The 25,511-nt window shown below is 43.2% G+C and overlaps 1 protein-coding gene across 5 annotated transcripts in view; it reads left to right on the top strand.

Moving 5' to 3' along the window:
* Positions 1 to 25,511, top strand: part of LOC115106476 (src kinase-associated phosphoprotein 1-like) — a 35,423-nt gene that overhangs the window by 942 nt on the left and 8,970 nt on the right. For 4 of the 5 annotated variants that reach the window (XR_003860049.2, XM_029629249.2, XM_029629248.2 and 1 more), the window contains exons 2-11: positions 727 to 832; positions 1,274 to 1,299; positions 1,485 to 1,601; positions 15,447 to 15,527; positions 15,616 to 15,699; positions 15,825 to 15,949; positions 16,058 to 16,121; positions 16,910 to 17,113; positions 17,706 to 17,759; positions 18,116 to 18,240. Coding sequence is in view for 4 of the 5 variants with exons in the window: in XM_029629249.2 (XP_029485109.1) it covers positions 727 to 832; positions 1,274 to 1,299; positions 1,485 to 1,601; positions 15,447 to 15,527; positions 15,616 to 15,699; positions 15,825 to 15,949; positions 16,058 to 16,121; positions 16,910 to 17,113; positions 17,706 to 17,759; positions 18,116 to 18,240 (986 nt within the window). In the remaining variant the exon portion in view is untranslated. The remainder of the gene's footprint in view (positions 1 to 726; positions 833 to 1,273; positions 1,300 to 1,484; positions 1,602 to 15,446; positions 15,528 to 15,615; positions 15,700 to 15,824; positions 15,950 to 16,057; positions 16,122 to 16,909; positions 17,114 to 17,705; positions 17,760 to 18,115; positions 18,241 to 25,511) is intronic. The other variant, XM_065007943.1, reaches the window with a different exon arrangement.

Raw genomic sequence — 25,511 nt, 5'->3', positions numbered from 1 at the left:
TTGGCCCTTTGACAAATATTTGCATATGTCAAAGCCTTAATGTGATAATAAGTGGTGGAAAAAGTACTAAATTAATATACTTGAGTAAAGTAAAGATACCATAATAGAAAATGACTCAAGTAAAAGTAAAACTCACCCAGTAAAGTACTACATGAGTAAAAGTCTAAAAGTATCTGGTTTTAAAAGTACTTAAGTACAGTAGTGGAAAAAGTACTCAATTGTAATACTTAAGTAAAATTAAAATGTATACATCAAATTCTTTATATTAAGCAAACCAGTAAAGTACAGATACCCAATAAACTACTGTAGTACTTTAAAGTATTTTTTACTTAAGTACTTTCACCACTGGTAACATTACAATTATAGGAAACAAAGAAATCTAAACAAGCGTTGTAGTTCAACTTGTTTTTCCTGGTCCAGCATGAAAGATAACATTGTTTCTGATATGCTTGTGACTTGGAATACAGTTTGTGATTACATGTCAAGGTGGAAATTGTAATGGAAAAGATCATAGTATCATAGTATGGCTTGAGGCACTTAAAATGATGTGCATTTTTGTAAGAGTTCATGCTCCAGGTAATGAATGACAAAATACAAAATATTTACTAATGGCCACTTAGTAAATCATAATATATTTTATATGACATCTTCTCAAGATTGAGGTGTACAGGTATATCTTTTTTCTTCCACTTATTAGATGTGTGACTTGCCTGTCTTGTCTTTCAGACTGTGAGCTGTTTGTATCAGATATCCTACAGGATGAGAACCTCAGTAAACATGCCAGGGAAACACGGGGCGTCTTGCTTAATAACTTCAGGGTGATCTACTCCAGGTACGTAAGGCCTACCAGACTGTTCCTCCTAGTTGGCCTCTTTACCTCCCTATGCACACACACAATAATGAAACAACCTGTGTCACTCAAATTTTACGGTAGATGTTCACATTTCCTGAAGCTTTTTTGATGATGGAAAGAAGCGTTAACAATTAGATTTGAGAAACGTGTTATTGAAAGGAAAATATGTATGAAAGTAAGCACATGAGAAGAAAGGAATAGTCTCTGCATCAGAGATGTCTCCACCGGAAGCCTTTCACTGCTTTTTACTCTGTGCATGGTGAAGGTTGTACTTATTTGCGAGAGGTTGTGTCCTGTGGTCTGAGAGGCAGGAAACCAAAGTAGGGTGTTTGGTGTCATTGACGGAAGTGTAAGCACCTGAAGAACCTTATAACCTCATTTGCAGTCTAAATTTAACTAATCCCCACTTTTATTTTGCAGAAATCCTCAGGCGTTTCCCTTCAGATGTAAGTGACTGCATATTTTACACCATAAAATGGTTGAGTCGTTACTTGGGATACAACTATTTTGTGTGCCATTGACATACATTTGTGCAGCTAAAACATTTGGCCATATCAGGGCATTTCCTGTGTGCTGTTGAAAGTCCTCCCCCTGGCCTCCCGATCCTGATGTAGTGTTCTTACCCACCTAGCTGAGTCCAGACAGGAGGACAGTTCAGATGACAACCAGAGCTCCAGTCTGGGCCGCTCGGCCCCCTCAGAAGACCTGTCAGTGGCCTCTGACTACCAGGACGAGGGCTCTCTCGACTGTGAGTAAAGGCTTGGTTCTGTGTGTGTGCGCTGTGTGAGTGTGTGTGTCTCAATGCAACGTGCTTATGTGCTAAGCATGTCTGAGGGTGTTTGCTACATTATATTTGGGGTTTGTAAGTGGAACATAGGGACTCCTACTGTGCGTTTAACCTGAAAGATATCAGCACATAGAAGGGGTGTCAAGTAACAGCTTGCCCTCTAGTGGTTGGGTCTGCTGAATGAATGGAGTGTTGGTGGGAATACTAAGGGTGAGGATGGGGGGTGTTTACACAGACCTGATAGGTGACCTAGAGCTCTCTCTAGTGGTGAGAGTAGTCTGGAGCCCTCAGTGAATCCGTTCCGTGTGTATCGGGTGGGAGGCATAGGCCCTAGTCAGTTTCTCTTAGATCAGCCCACACAGAGTGTGCTCTGTAGCTCGAGGCTAATTAGCTGATTGATTAACCCTAACCCTGGTCTCCTCTCCCGATTCAGTTTGAAATACAACACTGTACCTGAGGGGCCATGTGTGTTCCATCTCTCTCCCTTTATTTGTCTGGCTCTCTGTCTTCCATTCTCTCTCTTCTCTCTCTTCCTCTCTCTTTCACTATCTCTGGTTCTATGAGACATGGTAGTACTTGACTGGTTGTTCAGAAGTGACACAATGACTCACCTAGAGCCTTGGGTGTCCCATGCTCTCAGTGGGTGTCATGCGATGATGATGATGGGCATTCCTACATATAACTTCTCCACTTTGTGAATTTAGCATGTTGCAATATCTATTTTCAAAGGTCTGTTTGACTGTGCTTTTTCCTCATTGGTTGTACACCGTTGCTTCCTGAACTAATTGTCTGCACCAAAGGGCAGCTGGAGTTCTTAGTTCACTGTCTGTTCACTAGCCAGAGTAAATTACAGATATGGCTTTACCCGCTTGGCAGGGCAGTCCATTTTAAAGGAAGAGGGTGTGTGTGAAAATAATGAAATGATGAGCCAATGGAATCATTTTAGATCTTAGGAAGAAAATGTATTAATGGTTTAATTACAGAAGCTGGATATGCATGACTGATTTTAGGAGTACTGCCGTTCTAGTCACCCATTCTAGTCTAGTCACAAATGCCTATAGGAGGTAAACTTTTGCTTTTGCCTCAGTAACAATCCCAACTTTTTCTATTTAGCCTTATGATATCAAACAAGATAACCTTTATCCTAAAACAATTGAACAAATGTACAATGACTGAAAGAATATCAAAAGTAAGAATAGGAAAATATTGATGATATGGGTTCAGTTCCTGTTCACCTATGTAGAGGAGAACCATGACAGTTGGTATTTGACTTGGGAGTTGACTGCCTCAACTTCTCTGCTCCCTAACCTGTGTTGAAAAAGTGTGATCAATCCAGGTAGGAAATATAACACCTACTGTTATTTCACTCCATGGCCCAGTTCTTCAAAAGGTCTCTATCTGGATTTCACCAATTGGATAGGATTAAATGCATAGAAATAGAATGAATAGAACGGACAAGTCATTGACTTGAATGGGGAGTCCCGTTCTATTCAGTATATTTCTATACATTTAATCCTTACCGATAGCCGAAATCCAGATAGATAACTTTTGAAAAGCTGGGTCCAGTGGACTGGCTGACACCACATTTGTAATGGCTGACAGGAACAGATGGATCCTCCATTGTTTTCCTCTGTGTCTGCATGGTAATGTGAACTGTGTTTCACCCATCGACTGCACGGTTGACCTGACCATGCCTGCAGCCTCACCCCAGCCCCAGTCTGGTTGACAACAGCCCCCATCACCACCCAGCACTCCCCCAGTGTGAGGAGGACTTGCAAAGTGGAGGGAGGGAAGCAGTAGATGGGGGTCGAAGTGCTATGAGCCTTGGCATGCTGTTTTGCAGGGTCAAGTTTACAATCTGTCTTAAAAGAAGTATAGGGATGGTGTGTTTGTTTTGTGGCCATTGGGTGGTAGCCGAGGCGATGACAGTATTGCAGGAGCATTGTATCAGGAGCAGTCAGAGTTTAATTTTTAATTTTTTTATATGTCAACGTTTTTGTGGTCAAAAGGATTGTTTTCATACATTGTTATCTCCCATATTTGTTCAGGTGTGGAGAAAAGGTCTCGATTATTAATTTAGTAATAAAACATCTAACGTCGATTCACAGTGCACATATTTGTTGTTGAAAGCATCCATGACCAGTTCAAGCGGAAACCAACTCCATCTCTCAAATTGGTATCTCACCAGATGATTAGTGTCTGTTTGTTGATCCATTTGATGGGTATGATCTATGGACAAACACGTCTCAGTGGTGAGAAAGATATGTTCATTAGAAACAGGGGAAGGCAGAGGTACTGTGTGGTATCAGAGAATACAGGTGGCGTTGGGCCCTTGTGTCTGCTGCTGACTGTGACAGATATCAGAGACAATGGGCAGCAGGCTCCAGCTCTGCCAGTGCCAACACTATTTCCTGCACCAATTACATCCAACAGGAAAAAGGCCAAGATAACCATTTTAGTTCAGTTGTATCTAATTTTTCTTCAATTGGGTCATTAGCGTATCAATCTAGAATGTTCATTTCCAAAGAGTGTGCCGGCATAAAATTGTTTGAGTTTTTGATTGGTCTAATTTAGTGCAGAGAGAGTTCAACAGGTGTACTTTCAATTATATTCTAACAATGCTATTGAGAACAAAATGACATTAAAGAACATTAAAAAAAGAGAGGTTCGTGGGTTGTATATCTAGAGATGTTCCTGACCCGGTCAAAGCTGTAACACAGAACAGAAATAAATAATGATATGTGGGGCTGTAGCCAAGACCTTGAATGGCCTCTGTATAGTTTGTGGTTTTTAGTGGAGGAAGCTGTTGTACCTCAGATCCAGATTATTTTTTATTTTAGCTGGTACTTTGCTGAATTTCATACAGTACTCAGCACTTCGGTGAGAAACAGACCCTGAATTCTCCCTGTACAGGAAGTGGCCTTGCTACCTATCCACTGAGTGAACTTCTGACCCCTGGCTTCTTAGCTGGTCGACCTGTCAAACTTCCGAACCTGTCTTGAGCAGGGCTGGGTAAACTGGTGGCCCACGGGAACTCAGTCGGGGTCTCAACTTACTGTGGAGAGTTAGAATAGTAGAAAACACAAGGTGCAATTTCGAAATTCGGTTGGGCATAAGCAGTTTTTCTCCGGTTATGCCAGTCACTGACAGCCAAAATGTTTTGGATTGGTGAATTAGACTAGCGGCCAGCTATCTAAACATGGCTAGGGCCGGCTCTGACTGCATGTGTGGTTATGGATGTGGGTACGCAGACCCGTGAACCACTGCGGCCCCTAATGATGTGTTCAGACTTTTGGTGGCCCCCACCTCCATCAAAGTTGCCCATCCCTGGTCTAGAGTAACCCTGTCTAGAATATTGATCTGGCTGCCCATGGAAACTCCATTAATCTACGTTTCTTTGACTTGGAAATACCCACCCTTCAGAAAACAGAGCTGCTGGGAGATTCATTTTCCAGTGTTCATTGGTGCACTTGCAGGACGCACATAACGTGTTAATGGCCATATTTTTTCCCCCTTTCTCCTTCACTCTCTCCTTTTCCCTCACTCTCCTCCTCTGCTGTAGTCGTTGAGAAACACATTACAAGACTGGAACAGGCTCGCCATCATGCTGGCCCAGCCATCGGGGTTCAAAGGTTCACGCTGTTCCCCCGGGGCTACTGTGCTGCTGCAGATGCTAGTCGTTTCTTTCTCTGCTCCTTTTCTCCATCTTCGCTCTCCCTCTGCACCCTCTCTCCCTGTTTAGACTATTAATCTCCAACTCTCTCTCTCGCTCGCGCACTCATGCTGCCTAGCAAGAGGAGATGACTGCTTGAAGGGGGGATTTTGACTGTCTAACTGAGGGGCATCCATCACTCACGTCTCCTCGCCCCCACTCCAAGCGTTGCCATGTTGTTTTCTGTCTCCTCCTGTAAAAATCTATTTTGTTTCAGCTTTCTCCTTAAATTCCCTTGTTTAATTGTTTTTCTTAATTAGAGTACCTCTCCCCTCTGGTGTAAGTATTTGGTAAAACACAGTGAAAACAGGCATTGAGAATATCGATGTGTAACAGTCCACCCATTCTCGAACAAAACACCAACCCGCGGCGTAATTTAAATGTTCTACTTCATATTCATCATCTCTAGCACCACCCCAACATAAACATAGGTGAAAATGTCGCGTTCCTATGTTTTTTAGTAAAAAATATAAGGTTAGGGTTAGGAATTCATTCCGAGTGGTTAAATTAAGGATTAAGATTTGGGAAAAGCGGCACTAGGATTGGAAACGCTACCTTTGGAGCTGGAGCCTGCGGTTTAAACGCCCGTTAACCATACCGATCCACAACGCACTAGCAACTCTCCTAGACGTAATAGGCGCTCACATTGCCCGTACTGGACAGTATAGCGTCCACATTTCGCCAGGTCGAAATGTAATCTAGTACCTGCATAATTGGCCATTCCTGGCGTATTCCATAAGAAAATGGGCTGGTAACAGTCTACATAGACAGCATGCAGAGTGGGAAGCCCAGGCTGGGTGGTTCTAATCTCCCTCTTAGCTGTCAATGTCACAGACAAATAGTAAAACTATCAGATGCACTGGGTTCACCCAGAGGTTAGCCTTCCCAGGTACCTCTTGCATTCACTCCCGTGCCTCTCCCTCCTGCCTTGCAAATTAGAATTTGATTTTGCTCTCCACCGGAATCTATTTCTGGAGATGAATGAAGTTTCGATGCTAAGCCAAGGTGGCCCCGCTGATTTCTTAGGGAAATAAATGGAGATTGGAGAGACGTGTTGGCCTGTACAGACAGTGACACAACAGCTCCCAACACCTCTGGGATTCCTTTGTTTAATTGTGGCTGTAATGTAGCAATTTGAAGTCATTAACATGCCCATGTGGAGTTATTTGAGGATGCTGAGGAAGAAGCATCCCTCTTATTCACCAGGGATACCTCTGGATCATCAGGGATACCTCTGGATCACCAGGGATACCTCTGGATCATCAGGGATACCTCTGGATCATCAGGGATACCTCTGGATCATCAGGGATACCTCTGGATCATCAGGGATACCTCTGACCTCTGGATCACCAGGGATACCTCTGGATCATCAGGGATACCTCTGGATCATCAGGGATACCATCAGGGATACCTCTGGATCACCAGGGATACCTCTGGATCATCAGGGATACCTCTGGATCACCAGGGATACCTCTGGATCATCAGGAATACCTCTGGATCACCAGGGATACCTCTGGATCATCAGGGATACCTCTGGATCACCAGGGATACCTCTGGATCATCAGGGATACCTCTGGATCACCAGGGATACCTCTGGATCATCGGGGATACCTCTGGATCACCGGGGATACCTCTGGATCATCAGGGATACCTCTGGATCATCAGGGATACCTCTGGATCACCAGGGATACCTCTGGATCATCAGGAATACCTCTGGATCACCAGGGATACCTCTGGAGAGCCAATCACACTGTGTGTGCCAGGGTGACAGCGTTGCCTCTGTGTGGAACCATGTGCCTGTGAGCAAAGTGTTTATTTACAATGGAAATGATCTCCAATGATTTATTGTAGCCTGTGTTGTAACTTACCCTTATCTCAGGGAAATGATACGTGATTACTCTGTGCATGTGGAAAAGAACACACCTGATCCTGGAACAACACAATGGTAATATTAGATTGTTCTACTGATAATAGTCATGAGAGGATTCATCCTGAGTTTGGGAGTTTGTCCAAATGCAGACCCATCTGTCTGTCTTCTAAAAGACAGATAAGGCTTTGGGTCAGTAATCGAAAGGTTGCTGGTTCGAATCCCCGAGCAGACTAGTTGAAAAATCTGCCAGTGTGCATAGAATTGCTGAGGATAAGAGAAAAGATTACTTAAATGGTATGTCAAATATTTGATTTCAATTCAGTGTAAAATAGGCCTATGTGGATAGATTTAACTGTCAACATTATATTTCCATGATGTTGATACATTTTAACCTTTATTTAACTAGGCAAGTCAGTTAAGAACACATTCTTATTTACAATGACGGCCTAGGAAAAGTGGGTTTGTTCCTTGTTCAATGATTTAGGGGCAGAACGACAGATGTTTACCTTGGGGATCTTACCTTTCGATCTAGCAACTGGCCCAACGCTCCAAACCACTAGGCTACCTGCCGCCCCATAGGTTAAATGTATTTAAAAATCATGTTTTTGGGGGGTAAAAAACCCCACTAATCAGCAAGCACACCACCATGCTAAAATAATGGACTGAATCTAATAAAATAGCCAGGCTTTTTGTCTCTACACTAATATTCTAAATTATGTTTATTGTTTTGTTGTGTTGTGTTTATTGTTTTCATAAATGATCAGTTATGTTACCATTAATGATACATTGATTAAAAAAATCAAATGCCTTCGTTGTTTATTCAGTAAAGCCTATATTATGTCTAAGAAATATTAATATTCTATAATCCATACACATTTTCTGGAGCCTATTATAATGTACAAATAATCAACCACAAGGCAGCATAGTATTTGAATCACATTTGTTTCATTTCGTTCCGTTGAAAACTGATTTTATATTAGAACATGCTCAAATACCGTATAGGCTACTTCTTAAAATGTGGACTGTCAACTTTACGAACCCATCGCATTCCGTTTCAGCTATGTGAAAATAATTATTGTGTAGGCTATCATTTACATGTTTCTGACAGCAGACACGTGTTCATTTTCTTTAATTTAAATGAAATTTTCCTTCGGCAAATGCTATAAATATTATTTTCTAATTCTGAATTCATACAGTATTTGCCTACTACAACATTCTACTTACAAACTGACATGTTAGATTCGTGATTCAGATAGCAGCAGCCCGTTCATTTTGTTTTGAATTATGCTGTTGATTTTAATCAATAGGTCTAAATTTGAGGTCAAAATGTCCTTGTTGGCAAAAATAAAACATTGATGGAAATGTGTTTAAGACCTACTCTTCTTTATTTGCTATTTATTTATTGCAGAACTATGTATAGTATCTTCCACCAGTTTATTCTTGATTCTCATCAAATGAAATCTATTGGTACATTATAATGGTTAATAATTATCAATGTTTCCCCACAAAATTAGGAATCACTGAGATTGTCATTAGACAAATGACATGATCAAGGACACATTCACGTTCTAGACCTTTCCCTCCCATATTGGCTGGCTGATAAATCTTAATTTATATTTGTATGTTTAAAAAAAACGATATTCTTTAATATTTTCAGAGAAAAGCATTGTATTGCATTTTAAAGCTGTGATCGTAGGCTATATTTTAAATATAAAACCACTCAATTAATTTAATAGCCTATATCAAAATATACAATTAGTGTGGCAATGAATTATTATCTTATCCAAATATGGATTTATTTTACATTTTTTAGATACAATTACATTAATCCCATGTTTTGTTTGTTTGGATTATTTTACAACTATTTCTCAGCTACCCACAATGTTCAAACAAAACAATAGCACTTTGTCTACAGAGAACTTTCTGGCAACTGCAAGTATGTAGTGAATCCATCTCAATCCCTATGTTAGTTTTTATTCCCACTCTATGCTGACCTAGACTTGTACATCTTCACCCAATGCGCCTTCATTGACTTGCCACTATCGCCAGTGTTTTATCACAAACAGACAAGCTCTCCTGTTGGCTGTGCTCCACTGTTGTTGCGGTCTATATCCCCACTGTAGTTTTTTCCAAGTGTCAGTGAGGCAGCTGAAAGCCATTCCCTGTGATTTGAGGATTCTTATATCTGCAGTTAAGTATTTGAATAGTGGTTGTTAATCTATGAGAGGGAATTTAGGGCGCTGCAGTCACTCCTTATTGCTACCCAGGGGGAACCCGATGTCACATTGTAATATTTCTCCCTCTGGCCCCGGCCTGAACACTGGCATGGGGAATGTGGAAGCACCAAAGCCTGGCAGGACTGACATAATATTATTACCCTGCAGAGAGACACACAAAGACAAGCGATCTGCTCCCTCTCAGAGCCACTGGGAGGAGGAATCTTCATACAGAGGCGAAGATTTTCGTCCTTGCTTTGCATTATTCGACCTCTCGTTGCCGTCACAGTACAGATACATGACATACATTCCGTTTACATAAAAAAAAACATGGACCTCTACTCATGTAATGTATGCTTTTGCTCAGATGCGTGCATTACAAGATGAATTGTATATGCTTTACGTATCGATGAGTGAAATTATAATCAGATCACTGGTTGGAGAAGGGGGCAGGGAGGACATTTGGTCTTTAACCTCAGAGCCTCTCTGTCTCTCTCCTACTCCCCCCTGGCGGTGTCCTAGTGGAGGGATGCACACACAGGGAAGGAGGAGGCTCTCGTGTAATGAGGAGAAATGTCTCCATTTAGCCTGGTCTGTGTGCAGATGGAGCTCTGGGCGGGGTGAGGGTGCACTTAGTAGACCCTTTTTCCTAATCAAGGACAGCGTCGGAAGGGATCGCAGTCACACTCGCTGTGTCTCCCAAAGCCGCATTCCTCCCTCCTACTCCAGCCCCCCTAGCCCTGGTGGGGGTGGGCTCCCTGTGCCTTCTTGTTCACCTCATCACCAGGGTTCACACGGAGGTCAGGTCTTGGCCCCGTTGTATCTCCGCTCCAACACAATGCAGTATCTCCCACAGCAAAAGACACAGGGGAAGAGGCTGGCGCGAGGGATCCAAGGACTGAACTGAGAAGAAACAGTATGGTTCCTACCCAATCTGTAAAGAAGTGTGTCATCAATTCACCTGCTCTACTAACCCACCTGGACCAGCTTGGACCGGTCTGGGACACACCCATTTTGGCTCACCTAAAAGCGAACAGGAAAAAGTCCTCTCCTGTTGGCAGCTGTGTAAGGCATGGCCCTCCAGGTAATGATGAGTAATTTAACCCAGGCTAATGTTGACACCTACTCAGGGTGGTTTCAGATTGTGCCGACAAACTGAGTCTGGGCAGCACCCTGCACACCAGGCAAGCCTACCTCCAGACTTTCATGTGACTCAATGTAAATCTTCCTGTCTGTTGTAGCATTGCCCTCACCACATGTGATCTCGCTTCCTCTGCCTACACCCTGTCATTAGCAATGCTTCATGCAGATGGGTAATGTTTTTTTTGTTGTTTTTTTACAGACGAAAGAAAAATTGCGAAATAAGTGGGAACATCAAAAACCCTACATTTTGGTGTGATTTCTCCTCATCCTGCAGCAACAAAAGCCTCTTTAAATCATGTATTATTTTCCCAACATATTTGTTGCGTTATAGCTGTAATAGATATAAAATGTTAGCCCTCCCACCTACCATTTGCCTTCATTTTGATTCACTATAAAGCCAGCCTCTGATTGACTTGCAGCATAACTAAAGTGGATTTTAATGGGCGACTACATTAACTCTTTCTGGTCATTATCACATAAATCAAGCGTTTCTTGCTGGATCAACTGCTGAGCTCGTAGCATCATGCTGAGACTGAGGGGGGGGGGAATAACCAAATGAGAGAGAGTGGCCATGACACTGCTAAGGCAGCTCACATGCATCCTATATCACGTTAGTTTAGGGGTTAACATGGGATTTTTGGAGGTGTGTATAGCTGTGTTATTAATAACAATATAAATTATGTGAATGACACTAATTAAAACAGAAAATAATGAAAATGAAGTAGATGCATAGAGCTGAATAATTGATAATGCAATCTACGGTTGATAGAAGAACAGCCTCTATCTGGAATTTTGGTGATGCCTTCATAAGCTTTCAGTTTGGATAAAATATAATCTCGTTGCTTCTTTATGTGTTCGTCTGTTAAGAAAAATCATAATTTAAACATGTTGGATTCTGTATTTAGGGTTTATGTGAATCATACATGTTTTTAATCAGTCTTATTAACATTTGACTCAAACCAAGAGTAGATACATTGTTATAGTTGTTGATAAGTATTTTCATAAGATGAGGTATTGCTTGCTGTTGGCCAATCAGCATATGTCATACAGAGGGGTGGGATCAAAACCCCAGCCCCTTAACTGTTGGCATATTTGGTCCTCGATCTGTAACTCTGTCTCGAAATGCTGTCTATCACTAGCAGATCCATATTGCCAAGTAAAATTCTATGTGTAAATGTACTTGGTTGAATAAAGCTGATTCTGATTCTTACAAGTAATTCCCTGACCGTTCCGATATCTTTGAAACCCAGTATGAAACACATGCTTTATACCATGAGGCCTGGTCAAAGAGCTCTCTTTGGTCAAGCCGTAGCTGTGTTGTTTACTGATTCATGCAGATCTTAACAGTCCCGTCCCTGTGTTGACTTTATATATCTCCTTGACTATTAACTGGGCATGACCTTTGAAATAAATGAAGATGGAAGGAAGTAGACAGATGAAAGGTGCCGTGACCGGGAAGCAGGCCTAGATAAATGAACAGAGCACTGGATGGATGAGGCGGGGGAAGCCTAATGACGGGCCTTTTGTTATGATGGACTCAATCAGGTTCTCTTTGACAAAACAGTCTGTAGCGGCTTAGCACCAGATGCTGACACGTGTCAGTCATCCACAAAGCAGGGTGACGTATGAGAGTGTGTTACTGTCACGAGGTGTCTGGGGCCTCACTCTGAGCTGTGACCGCCTCATATTTCAGTAGGACCTGCGAGGTACAGCGGACAGTGAAGGGTTACCTTGTTACACGTTGGCTTATAACATGACTCTCTAATGGTTCTTATATGGCATAACGTTCAGATATCACTTTGATTCCATTGCACTCTGGACCAGATTAATTTGCCTACACTAAAACGACAGGAGCAGATAGGCACGGACATTTTGGCTAGGGGAGAATTTCAGCTCTACCAGTGCAGTCTCCAGGCTACCAGCTCTCTCTCCTCCTCTCTCGTGTTTTGGGTTTTATAATAAACGAGAGAGAGGCTCCTTTTGGCTAAACATATACTTTGTTTGGACAAGAAGACACAGTTGTGGCGCGGCGTGTTTGGTTTTGTTCTTAGGATGTCAAGGTCTGGTTCAAAGGGGATGGATTCCAGGCCTCTTTCCCTGTCATCAGTGGTCTGAATGAAAGGTCACCCAGACTAGTATAAATGGGTTTTAAACGGCTCCTGCACTCCAAACCAAAGGAGGCCACGTGTTCCCCCATCCTCCCTCCTTGGTAACTAGGTCGAAGAAAGATGAATTGAGAATCAGGATTGAGCTTTGTTTTGCCATGTTCAGGAGGACAGGCACCTTGGTTGAATTCCAGTCAACTGTGGAATCCTACATGTAATCCTAAAGTGAGACAAGGAATGGCCATTTAAGATGTAGTGGATGTTTAAATGCCCTTAATTTACACTGCTACACTTGTGACATGGTACGGCTCTCTGTAGCACATTTGTTAGATCCCGGGTCAGTTAATAGCACACACCTAAAGGCCTCTGAGGTGCATAGTCAATGTATGACTGAAGCTCCAGGCCAGGGAGCCATACAGAGACCCATACTGGTCATTCCCCGTATCTGCTGCATTGCTCATCTGCAGCACAACAGCAATAGCAGCAGAAGTGCTGTAAATGTATTGATCCCAGTTTCCCCAAAGCTGCAGTGGTGTATTTGATTCCGGGCCTGCCGCAGTGTGGCCTGTTACTGCTCTCTGGGCAGGAGAGAACCGTCTTCAACATGGAGCCCATGACAAATACCCATGACAAATATCCATGACAAATACAGAATTCGCTCAAAACTGAAGGCGCGATCCACTGTATTTAACCATGGAAATAGGTCTGGGAATATGACTGAATATAAACAGTGGAATTATTCCCTTCGCAACGTAATCAAACAAGTGAAATGCCAGTACAGGGACAAGTTGGAGTCGCAATTCAACGGCTCAGACACAAGACGTATATGGCAGGGTCTACAGGAAATCATGGACTACAAAAAGAAAACCAGCCACGTCATGGACACCGACGTCACGCTTCCAGACAAACTAAACATCTTCTTTGCCTGCTTTGAGGATAATACGGTGCCACCGTCGCGGCCCGCTAACAAGGACTGCACCACCCCTTCTCCGTGGCTGACGTGAGTAAAACATTTAAACGTGTTAACCCTCACAAGGCTGCTGGCCCAGACGGCATCCCTAGCCGCGTCCTCAGAGCATGCGCAGACAAGCTAGGTGGTGTGTTTACGGACATATTCAATCGCTCCCTATCCCAGTCTGTTGTCCCCACATGCTTCAAGATGGCTACCATTGTTCCTGTGCCCAAGAAGGGAAAGATAACTGAACTAAATGACTACCGCCCGTAGCACTCACTTCTGTCATCATAAAGGGCTTTGAGAGACTAGTCAAGAATCATATCACCTCCACCTTACCTGTCACCCTAGACCCACTTCAGTTTGCATACCGCCCCAACAGGTCCACAGACGACACAATCGCCACCACACTGCACACTGCCCTGTTCCATCTGGACAAAAGGAATACCTATGTAAGAATGCTGTTCATTGACTACAGCTCAGCATTCAACACCATAGTACCTTCCAAGCTCATCATCAAGCTGGAGGCCCTGGGTCTCAACCCCGCCCTGTGCAACTGGGTCCTGGACTTTCTGACGGGCCTCCCCCAGGTGGGTAAGGTAGGAAACAACATCTCCACTTCGCTGACCCTCAACACTGGGGCCCCACAATGGTGCATGCTCAGCCCCCTCCTGTACTCCCTGTTCACCCACGACTGCGTGGCCAAGCACGCCTCCAACTCAATCATCACGTTTGCAGATGACACAACAGTAGTGGGCTTGATTACCAACAATGACGAGACAGCCTACAGGGAGGAGGTGAGGGCACTCGGAGTGTGGTGTCAGGAAACAACCTCCCACTCGACATCAACAAAACAAAGGAGATGATCGTGGACTTCAGAAAACAGCAGAGGGAGCACCCCCCATCCACATCAACGGGACAGCAGTGGAGAAGGTGGAAAGTTTTAAGTTCCTCGGCGTACAAATCACAGACGAACTGAAATGGTCCACCCACACAGACAATGTGGTGAAGAAGGCGCAACAGCGCCTCTTCAACATCAGGAGGCTGAAGAAATTTGGCTTGTCACCCAAAACGCGGACAAACCTTTACAGATGCACAATCGAGAGCATCCTGTCGTGCTGTATCACAGCCTGGTACGGCAACTGCACCGCCCTCAACCGCAAGGCTCTCCAGAGGGTGGTGCGGTCTGCACAATGCATCACCAGGGGCAAGCTACCTGCCCCCCATGACACCTACACCACCCGATGTAACAGGAAGGCCCAAAAGATCATCAAGGACAAGAACCACCCGAGCCACTACCTGTTCACACCGCTACCATCTAGAAGGCGAGGTCAGTACAGGTGCATCAAAGCTGGGACCGAGAGACTGAAAAACAGCTTCTATCTCAAGACCATCAGACTGCTAAATAAACAGCAATCACTAACTCGGAGAGGCTGCTGCCTACATTGAGACTCAATCACTGGCCACTTTAATAAATGGATCACTAGTCACTTTGTACAATGCCACTTTAATAATGTTTACATATCTTACATTACTCATATCACATGTATATACTGTATTTTATACCGCTCGGCCATCGCTCATCCATATACTTACATGTACATATTCTCATTCACCCCTTTAGATTTGTGTGTATTAGGTAGTTGTTGAGGAATTGTTAGATTACTTGTTCTATATTACTGTACTGTCGGAACTAGAAGCACAAGCATTTCGCTACATTCGCAATAAAATCTGCTAACCAGGTGTATGTGACCAATAACATTTGATTTGATGATTTTGTTTACATCCTACTTTGTGATCTTCCACAGACTTTGAGGAGATCCAAATGGTGGCAGCCCAGGATCTCAGCAACATCTTGAAACAAGGCTACCTGGAGAAGAAACGACAAGGTAGTAAGATTACGGAGTCAGATATGTTGCACATATGTCACGTTGAGGGCTCATTCAAATGCTTGTTTTCATTCTGTTTTCCATGCAGATCACAGCTTCTTCAGCTTAGAATGGCAAAAGCGATGGTGTGTCCTCAAAAACACAATATTCTACTACTTTGGGAGTGACAAAGGTTGGTTTGAACCGCTCACATCACACTAAGGCATACAATTTATCCATGTACAGTTATTTATGCCTGGAACACATACATGTGAACATTTGGGTGAGGAGATTGAGTTAACACGGTTCTTCCTTCAGACAAGCAGCAGAAGGGCGCCTTCTATATCAAGGGTTACAGTGCAGAGATGGTGGCCAACCTACGTAAAGACTCCAAGAAAAATGCCTGCTTTGAGCTGAGTGCCCCTGGCCGACACTCCTTCCAGGTGGGTGTGCAGTACAAAAGCAATACAAGGGACTCCTCACAGTGATGTTTCGTAGCATACCAGTCTTACCTAACGATCATGTTGTATGATGGTGGCTATCCTCCCCAGTTCACTGCTAGCAGTGTGCGAGAAGCCAGGGAATGGGTGGACCAGATCAACTTTGTCCTGAAAGGTATGTCAACATATTTCCAAATCTATTTCAAAGACACAGTAGTAGAAAAGGATATAGTGATGATTGTGTACGTTTTCTTGTCCTCTGTTAGATTGGTATCGCCTCACTGACTTTTTGGCCTGAAAGGGCAGGAAATAAACCATTTATATCCATTCCCAAATATATCCATCCCCAAACTGACCAACCAGACGCCTTCCGAACCTCCTCATCCACCACATCACAAGGAATTCATGTCACGCAGGCCACACCCCCAACCGATTTCCCCCTTACGGGAAATGTATTGGTAGACGTTCTGGTTATCCTCGAGCGGCATTGATTTTTTTCCTGGCCAATGGTGTATCACAGAGGACCCGATACCCTGTGTTGCAGTGCCCAGTCGCCAGCAATCACAGCGCTGCTCCGTCTGAGAAAGGCAGGCTGCACCGGCTGCTCTGAAATGGGCTGACTTGCGGGAAGTAACAGACACCACATCATTTGTCTTGTCCACTTTTACTACTATACAAGACTCAGATATACAGGGAGTTTTTCTCCCTGTTTGCTGTTGGTTTATGCTGGGTGAATTTGAGATTGCTCACTTCCTTTCCCCCCCGGCTGGTCATCAAAGGTGTCCACGAATGTCCATCAGAATGTCTAGATATTTCACAGATCTTTTGAAAATACAATAAAATGGGGAAGTCGGATGCCATCTACTACTCTGGGTCCTATGGGTACTCAAGGGGATGTGACTCATACTGTGCTCTGTACAGAGATTCTGCTCATTATTTATGCCGTGTCTGTGTTCTATACAGATTTGAGTTCCAGCTTTATCCCCTTTGAGGATGAGACCTATGATGACATTGAGGGGGTGACGGGGGTGGCCAGCCGTCCCCCTTGGCCCGCCCCCTTCCCGGTCCTGCCCCAGCAGGTCAAAGCCTCTCTCAGTAGCCAGGAGGAAGGGAAGCCCAGCCAGTGGGAGGAACAGGAAGAGGATGATATCTACGAGGTGCTCCCAGGTATGAGAACAGACACACGTTCCCATAACCCCTTGGAGGTGTATCACTATCACTGTAACTCAAAGACTAATTACACATTATAAATCATGTTATCCTAATAAGAGGCGTCAGAGGTGTGGCTGTTGTTATAGAGGAAGTACAGGACTGTCCCACAGGCAGGTGGGTGGCTAAATGGGTCCCGAGAACGACCAAAGGGGGTGACTTCTCCGTGTCATCATCCATACCTCTATTTGAGATACAACAAGGTTATGTTTCCCCTTTGCTGAAATCATTGGTAGGAGAGAAATATGACTTGCCAATTGTCTTTTCACCAAAGAAAGCCATCTGGGATGGGTACAGAGTAGACCCTGGCCACAGATGGTGTTACAAATGACAGTCTCTTTTTTTCTTCACTTTCTCACCCTGTCACTAATAAATCTCTCTCCCCTTCTTTGGTTGCTCTCAGATTTTCTTAAAAGGCACTGGAGGGCCAAGGGAGGTGGTGGGAAGACAGGCTGTACCCTACATCTCCACAACACAGAAAGTGCATTATTTTGTTTCAGGAACGTTTTTTTAAATGTCTCGCCTCTTTTGTTTTCATTCTGTTTTCCAGAGGATGACATTCCAGGATCCATTGAGGAGATCAGTGAGAAGAGCACGAAACCAGGTTTGAATCCCACTCACAGCATTCACTGACCAGCAAAATAGGACAAAGTTTTAAAACATTTAAAAAAAACACATTTTGGATGACCCTTCAATGATCTGTATCAACTTTTCCTCTTTCGCAAAGCCATCTTTGTCAGAATTTGCCAGCTGTTTATGTTAATACAAGATAGATGAGGGCAAGAAGGACATATGATATCAGCAAGCTGCTGTTCTATAGAGGAGGTGTGTAGGTGTGTCTTTCAGATAAATATAGTTATTGATAGTACTCACTATTCAAGTTATTCAAAGTGTTTTGATATTTAGACTTTCGATTCAAGTGTAATATTTTAGGTAACAGCATTGTGTGTTTTTGCTCAGTGTGGTCCATAGACTATGCCAATTACTACCAGGGCTTGTGGGACTGTGAGGCAGACGAGACTGACGAGCTGGCCTTCCAAAGAGGTGACCTCATCTACATCGTCAGTAAGGTCAGCATCAACAAGGCCAGTCACAGTTCCTTCATGCACTTCATCAACATGCTATATACAGGTAATTGCCAAAATAATGGAAACACTTGAGTAAACAAGGGATAGAAAGTATATTGAAAGCAGATGCTTCCACACATGTGTGGTTTCTGAGTTAATTAAGCAACTGGTATCCCACCATGCTTAGGGTTATGTATAAAAATGATGTATAAAAATGGCCATTATTTTGCCTACTATGGCCATGCACCCATAGGAAAACAATACCCCCATCGAAAGGGCACGAGAGGTCACTGAATGTTTTGATGAGCATAAAAACGATGTAAACCATATGCCATGGCCATCTCAGTCACCAGATCTCAACCCATTTGAACACTTATGGGAGATTCTGAAGCGTTTGCAGAGACAGTGTTTTCCGCCACCATCCACAAAACACCAAATTATGGAATTTCTTGTGCAAGAATGGCGTTGCATCGCTCCATTAGACTTCCAGAAACTTGTAGAATCCATGCCAAGGTGAATTGATGCTGTTCTGGCTCGTGGTGGCCCCACTCATGGTGTTTCCTTTATTTTGGTAGTTACGTGTAGATTCTATTCTATTCCAAACAATTCTGTTTTATTCTATTCTAATCAATGCTATTCTATTCCGACCCCTCAATTGTCTATCCTTGAGCCACTGGGGGAGAAATGCCCATCAGATCTTCTATAATGGGATTGGGGTTCATTACTGAGTCTGTATCTGTATCATGAGGGTTAATTGAGAGAGCAGCCATGCAAAACCCCTGCTGTGTTGAACACAAACTGCAGGTGAAGCATCCTCCATCTCAGCTCTTTTCCCTCAATCTATTTCCCTGTGTTTTATGGCCATTGTGTAGAAACATGCAGTATATCTACGTGTTACAGCCACTCTACTGGAAATCAATGTGTTGCAATTTGGGCATTGCCGCCCTCTAAGCTTTTCAGGACCTTGTTTGCAGATTGAAGCAGTATTGGAAGGCTTGGATTTGTGTGTCATCATATATCCTGTTTTTTACAGTATGCATAAGCGGTACTATTTGACATGTTGTAGAAAGAGTTAAGGATAATTTCCAGTCTTCCAGTGGAATAGTTCATTAACTCTTAGTTGAACAAGGTGGTCTCCTCTGCAGTGTCAGATTAAGAAGTTTCTTTAACAAACCTAACACAATGGTACATCTAGGACAGGGGGTGTGTCTGAAATATTTGTTGCTATATTCATAGCTGGCGATGGCGCGAAAGGGCTGGGTTTTGATGAAAAAATACATTTTAGGTGTGAGGAGGGCTTGGCCACGCACTGGCCAATCAACGTGTGTCATGACTTAATACCGCATGCTGCTGTCTCAAGTTCTGGAGGTTATTGACGGTCTTTGCGTTGTCATCATCACCAATTCTGCTGGGGGCACAGAAATATTCTAAAACCAGTACATTGTGGATTGATACTACAGTTGATTAAATAGCATAGGCTACAGTAACAAGTAATAGTAAAAGTTTTTAAAAAACATCCAGTTTTTGCTCAAAATGTTTGGAGTGTTGGCAGTCAACGTTGTTATTGGCTTCAACGGGTATAAGCCTACAGGTCTTTACGCATCGCACTTCTCCTCAAATAAAAATACTAGGCTCTTGTAAATGGTACTGTATGTGTGAGGCATGTTCTCAATAAGCAAGATATAGCCGAGGCCAACAGTTGATATGGCATTATATAACTGAATCATTTAAATATGTTTGGAGCAGCCCGTCTTTGGTAACCAGATGAGAGGTGCTCTATGGAAATGGGGATGGATATTTGAACAAGAGAAATGAAATAATGGCTAAAATAATGTACAATAGGCTACAACAAAAAAGGGGATGTCAGCTCAATGTTTTTCTGCTCCCAAACTTAATCTTTTAAAGGCCCAGTGCAGTCAAAATTATATTTTTACTTTGTTTTGTATGCTATTGTACAACAGGTGATGAAACTGGATCAGTGTTTTTTCCTGATAGTTGCTGGTTGAAAATACAACTTACACAGGATCTTCTAATCAGCCTCATTTGCATGGGCTGGAGTTTCAGCTTGCCTGGTGGCATCGCCAGGCTGTTAATTGGTTAATTAGACCAATAATAAAGAGAGTTCCAAACCTTTCTCCCAATAAGAGCTAGTTTGAAGTTTTCCCTCCCCACTCAGACCACTCCCAGACAGTCCTAGCAAAATTCTTCCTTGAGAAATACACTACATTACCAAAAGTATGTGGACACCTGCTCATCGAACATCTCATACCAAAATCATGAGCATTAATATGGAGTTAGTCCCCCCTGTGCTGTTATAACATCCTCCACTCTTCTGGGAAAGTTTTCCACTAGATGTTGGAACATTGCTGCCGGGACTTGCTTCCATTCAGCTACAAAATAATCGTTGAGGTCAGGCACTGATGTTGGGTGATTAGGCCTGGCTCGCAGTCGGTGTTCCAATTCATCCCAAAGGTGTTCGATAGGGTTGAGGTTAGAGCTGTATGGACCTCGCTTTGTGCACGTGGGCATTGTCATGCGGAAACAGAAAAGGGCCTTCCCCAAACTGTTGCCACAAAGTTGGAAGCACAGAATCGTCTAGAATGTCATTGTATGCTGTAGCGTTAAGATTTCCTTTCACTGGAACTAAGGGGCCTTGCCTGAACCATGAAAAACAGCCCCAGACCATTATTTCTCCCCCACCAAACTTTATAGTTGGCACTATAAATTGGGGCAGGTAGCGTTCTCCTGGCATCAGGCAAAACCCAGATTTGTCCGTCAGACTGCCAGATGGTGACGCGTGATTCATCACTCCAGAGAACACGTTTCCACTGCTCCAGAGTCCAATGGCGGCGAGCTTTACACCACTTCAGCCGACGCTTGGCATTGCGCATGGTGATCTTAGGCTTGTGTGCGGCTGCTCATCCATGGAAACCCATTTCATGAAGCTCCCGGCGAATGTTGCTGACGTTGCTAGTGGGTGTTGCTACAGAGGATAGACCATTTTAAACCGCTTCAGCACTCCGCGGTCCTGTTCTGTGAGCTTGTGTGGCCTACCACTTTGCGGCTGACCCGTTGTTTCTCAATAACAGCACTAACAGTTGACCTGGGTGGCTGTAGCAGGGCAGAAATTTGACGAACTGACTTGTTGGAAAGGTGGCATCCTATGACGGTGCCACGTGGACTGTCACTGAGCTCTTCAGTAAGGCCATTCTCTTGCCAATGTTTGTCTATGGAGAATGCATGGCTGTATGCTTGATTTTATACACCTGTCAGCAACGGCGTGGCTGAAACAGCCGAATCCACTAATTTGAAAGGGGTCCACATACTTTTGCATATATATATATATATATAGAGTGTCGTGTTTTTTTGCTAAAAAGCTATTTTTGTCCATTTTAATGGAAAACTATTACCCAAAAATGATTTGATATTGACATAAATATGTCTGCATTGGGCCTTTAATAAAAGCTTTGGTGATTTATTTCAAAGCAGTCTCAGGAGCCAAAGCCTTTATTGATAGGCTTGGCTTCTAGTAGGCCTACTTGGTGAATGCATTGGGCAGGATAAAAAATAAAAACAGCCTTCATTGAGGGGAGGCTATGCTTGATTTTTCAACAAATGATGCGAAATGGAAAAAAATACATACATATTTTATATATACGAGGGTTACCGGCACAAAAAGCACATCTCCTCTCTTTTTCCATGAGCATATGGGCACTGTGCGTCACGGGTAGATAGGTAGCACTTCCGCAGGACAAAATCCTTACCATAACCAACATGTTACCTCTAAGATCAGCCTTTGTTTGGTCTTAAATATCCCCACCAACACTTCCTGCAATTTACACTTTTTAAGCACACACCTCAGGTATTGCCACCCTTCCCACCTCAGGTAAATGACAGGTAAACTACCAATCCTGGTGCAAGGGTTGTAAAATAGCAGAGCGCCGGCTTTAACAGGTTGAAATTGCTAACAAGCGTGGTTTAACACCAGCCAAAAATAGAGCCCTATGGGTACTAGTTTATAGGGGAATGTCAAAACAACCCATTACATTTTTCATAGAGGAAGAATAAAGCCACCTGCTCTGAATCTATTGGAGGTGCATCAAGAAGAGGTTACCAGAGTTCTACAGTATTACCTTTCGGTGTAGGTGTTGGGTTACCTACCTTTCACTGTAACAGACCAACTCTTGGTTGGTTGTAGCTGTACTGTCTGGTACACAGCTTTAGTGACACAGATTACTCTTGTTTTGTCAAGCTTTTCCCCTTAGTCTTCATAATAACACGATAGTCTACAGAGCATTATAACAGTCCCTTGATGGATTAAAAGTGAGGGCCTCATTGTAATTAATTTAGAGGCAATTCCTTCCTGTCTGTTTCTGAATGGAAGGTTTTGGTTTAGTGTGACATGAGTCCACTCGTGCCCCATTCAGTGTCATAACCTTGTATCATATTTCCCTCATGAATGACATTAATGACATGATTAGGACACTACATGGCAATCGTGTGTTTTAATGAGCCTTATGGGAGGGGAATCCCTGTTCCCTCTGGTTCAACAGTGGAGCAGACTATTTAGTTGAACGGGGGTTTCCTTGGAACCCTGACCTCGAGGAATGAAATACAGGCCCTTGGCTGCAGCTCAAGCCTTGCTCTAACTGGGGAACACAGACATAAAATGGCCATATAAAACTAAGGCCCATAAATTCTCCTGAACCGAGGCTTAGGGTGCTGGGGGGAGGCTGAGTGTATGGGCTCTATGTCAACACTGACCATAATTACAAGGTAGAAAGGACACGCTCTAAGTGCTAAATCAATGGTGCTAACAAACTGTTATTTTTAAGCTGCGATTTGATTGACTACCGGAGTGCAGACCAGGCTAGGGGCTAGCCACAGGCACTGTGTTGTATGGCTGTGAACTGAGTAGAACATGACGATTATACAAAGAGCCCCCATCAATCATTATTGATCTAGCGAGAACTTACTGTAAAGAGGTGCATTTTTTTGTGTGTGAGTAGTGAGAGTGTGTGTGTGTGTGTGTGTGTGTGTGTGTGTGTGTGTGTGTGTGTCAGTGGGAAAGTAAATATATGAGTGAAGCCACAACTCGTATTCATTCCATTCGTTTTACTAGATTAATCTGGCAGAGTCTGCCGCTGGGTTCACGAATGATGAACTTGGTTCCCAGTCTCCCGTCCACAAAGAAACACATAGCAACTATCTTGTCTTTGCACTGGCCTTTTATTGCTGAGAGCTTACACTGTCTTCTATAGCTTTTGGCTTTGCAATGACATTTTAGAGTGTGGGATTTTTGTTGTTGTTATAGATTCTCCTGATAAAGATCCATACTATTTTACGCTTTACCATTTTTATATCATTTTTGGATATACTATACTAACTACTGGATAGAGCCTACTTATTCATATGAAAATGCTAACTGTTTTGAGTTCTCATTACGCAGAACTGACAGGTTGGGCCTGTTTATTGTACATGTACAATATATCATGAATTTGCAGACAAAATGTCTGCAATTAGTAAATCTTTGCTCTCCTAACATCCGTATTGCTTATATTGACTCCTAAGCATGTTTCTCACTACTCCATTGGGTTGTCCTGCATTCCAGGACTATAATTTATGTAGCTAGCTGGAATCAGAAGACAGCTCCACAGGTCAGCTGCCACATTCCGGTATTCCCAGAGGCACTCTTGTAGAATGGCAGGGTTGGAGTGGGGAGAGATTTACGATGTAAACCCATCCAGGCTCCTTTAAACTTTAGCAAACACTGCAATCTCTCTGCTCCCTCTGCTCTATCTCTCTATCGCTCTCTCTCACACTCTCACACTCTCTCACTCTCTCACTCTCTCATTCTCTCTATCTATCTATCTATCTATCTATCTATCTATCTATCTATCTACCCCTCTCTCTGATCTCTCTTCCCCACTCTGCTCTGTCCACCCGGGGAGTGCACCTCACAAGCAGAGAGAGAGCTAGGGGGCGGGAGAGAGGCCCTCATTGTCGCACACCAAGGAGGGCCTATAGCAGCACCTAGATCTTCTGCACTCATTCTGTCAGACCTGGGCCCTGACAGTAAATCTCAGTAAGACAAAAATAATGGTGTTCCAAAAAAGGTCCAGTTGCCAGGACCACAAATACAAATTCCATCTAGACACCGTTGCCCCAGAGCACACAAAAAAACTATAAATATCTTGGCCTAAACATCAGCACCACAGGTAACTTCCACAAAGCTGTGAACAATCTGAGAGACAAGGCAAGAAGGGCCTTCTATGCCATCAAAAGGAACATAAAATTCAACATACCAATTAGGATCTGGCTAAAAATACTTGAATCCGTTATAGAACCCATTGCACTTTATGGTTGTGTTGTCTGGGGTCCGCTCACCAACCAATAATTCACAAAATGGGACAAACACCAAATTGAGACTCTGCATGCAGAGTTCTGCAAAAATATCCTCAGTGTACAATGTAAAACACCAAATAATGCATGCAGAGCAGAATTAGGCCGATACCCGCTAATTATCAAAATCCAGAAAAGAGCTGTTACATTCTACAACCACCTAAAAGGAAGTGATTCCCAAACCTTCCATAACAAAGCCATCACCTACAGAGAAATTAACCAGGAGAAGAGCCCCTAAGCAAGCTGGTTCTGGGGCTCTGTTCACAAACAGACCCCACAGAGCCCCAGGAAAGCAACACAATTAGACCCAACCAAATCATGAGAAAACAAAAAGATAATCACTTGACACATTGGAAAGAATTGACAAAAAACTGAGCAAACTAGAATGCTATTTGGCCCTAAAACAGAGAGTACACAGTGGCAGAATACCTGACCACGGTGACTGACCCAACATGAAGGAAATCTTTGACTATGTACAGACTCAGTGAGCATAGCCTTGCTATTGAGAAAGGCCACCAAAGGCAGACCTGGCTGTCAAGAGAAGACAGGCTATGTGCACACTTCCTAACCTCCTGCCAAATGTATGACCATATTATAGACACATATTTCCCTCCGATTACACAGACCCACAAAGAATTCTAAAACAAAGCCAATGTTGATAAACTGCCATATCTATTGGGTGAAATACCATAGTGTGCAATCACAGCAGCAAGATTTGTGACCTGTTGCCACAAGAAAAGGGCAACCAGTGAAGAACAAACACCATTGTAAATACAACCTATATTTATGTTTATATATTTTCCCCTTTGTACTTTTAACTATTTGCACATCATTACAAGACTGTATATATACATAATATGACATGTGGAATGCCTTTATTATTTTTG

This window comes from Oncorhynchus nerka, linkage group LG23 (assembly GCF_034236695.1).
Source record: "Oncorhynchus nerka isolate Pitt River linkage group LG23, Oner_Uvic_2.0, whole genome shotgun sequence".
NCBI lineage: Eukaryota > Metazoa > Chordata > Actinopteri > Salmoniformes > Salmonidae > Oncorhynchus > Oncorhynchus nerka.
This window is presented reverse-complemented; position numbering and strand designations above follow the sequence as displayed.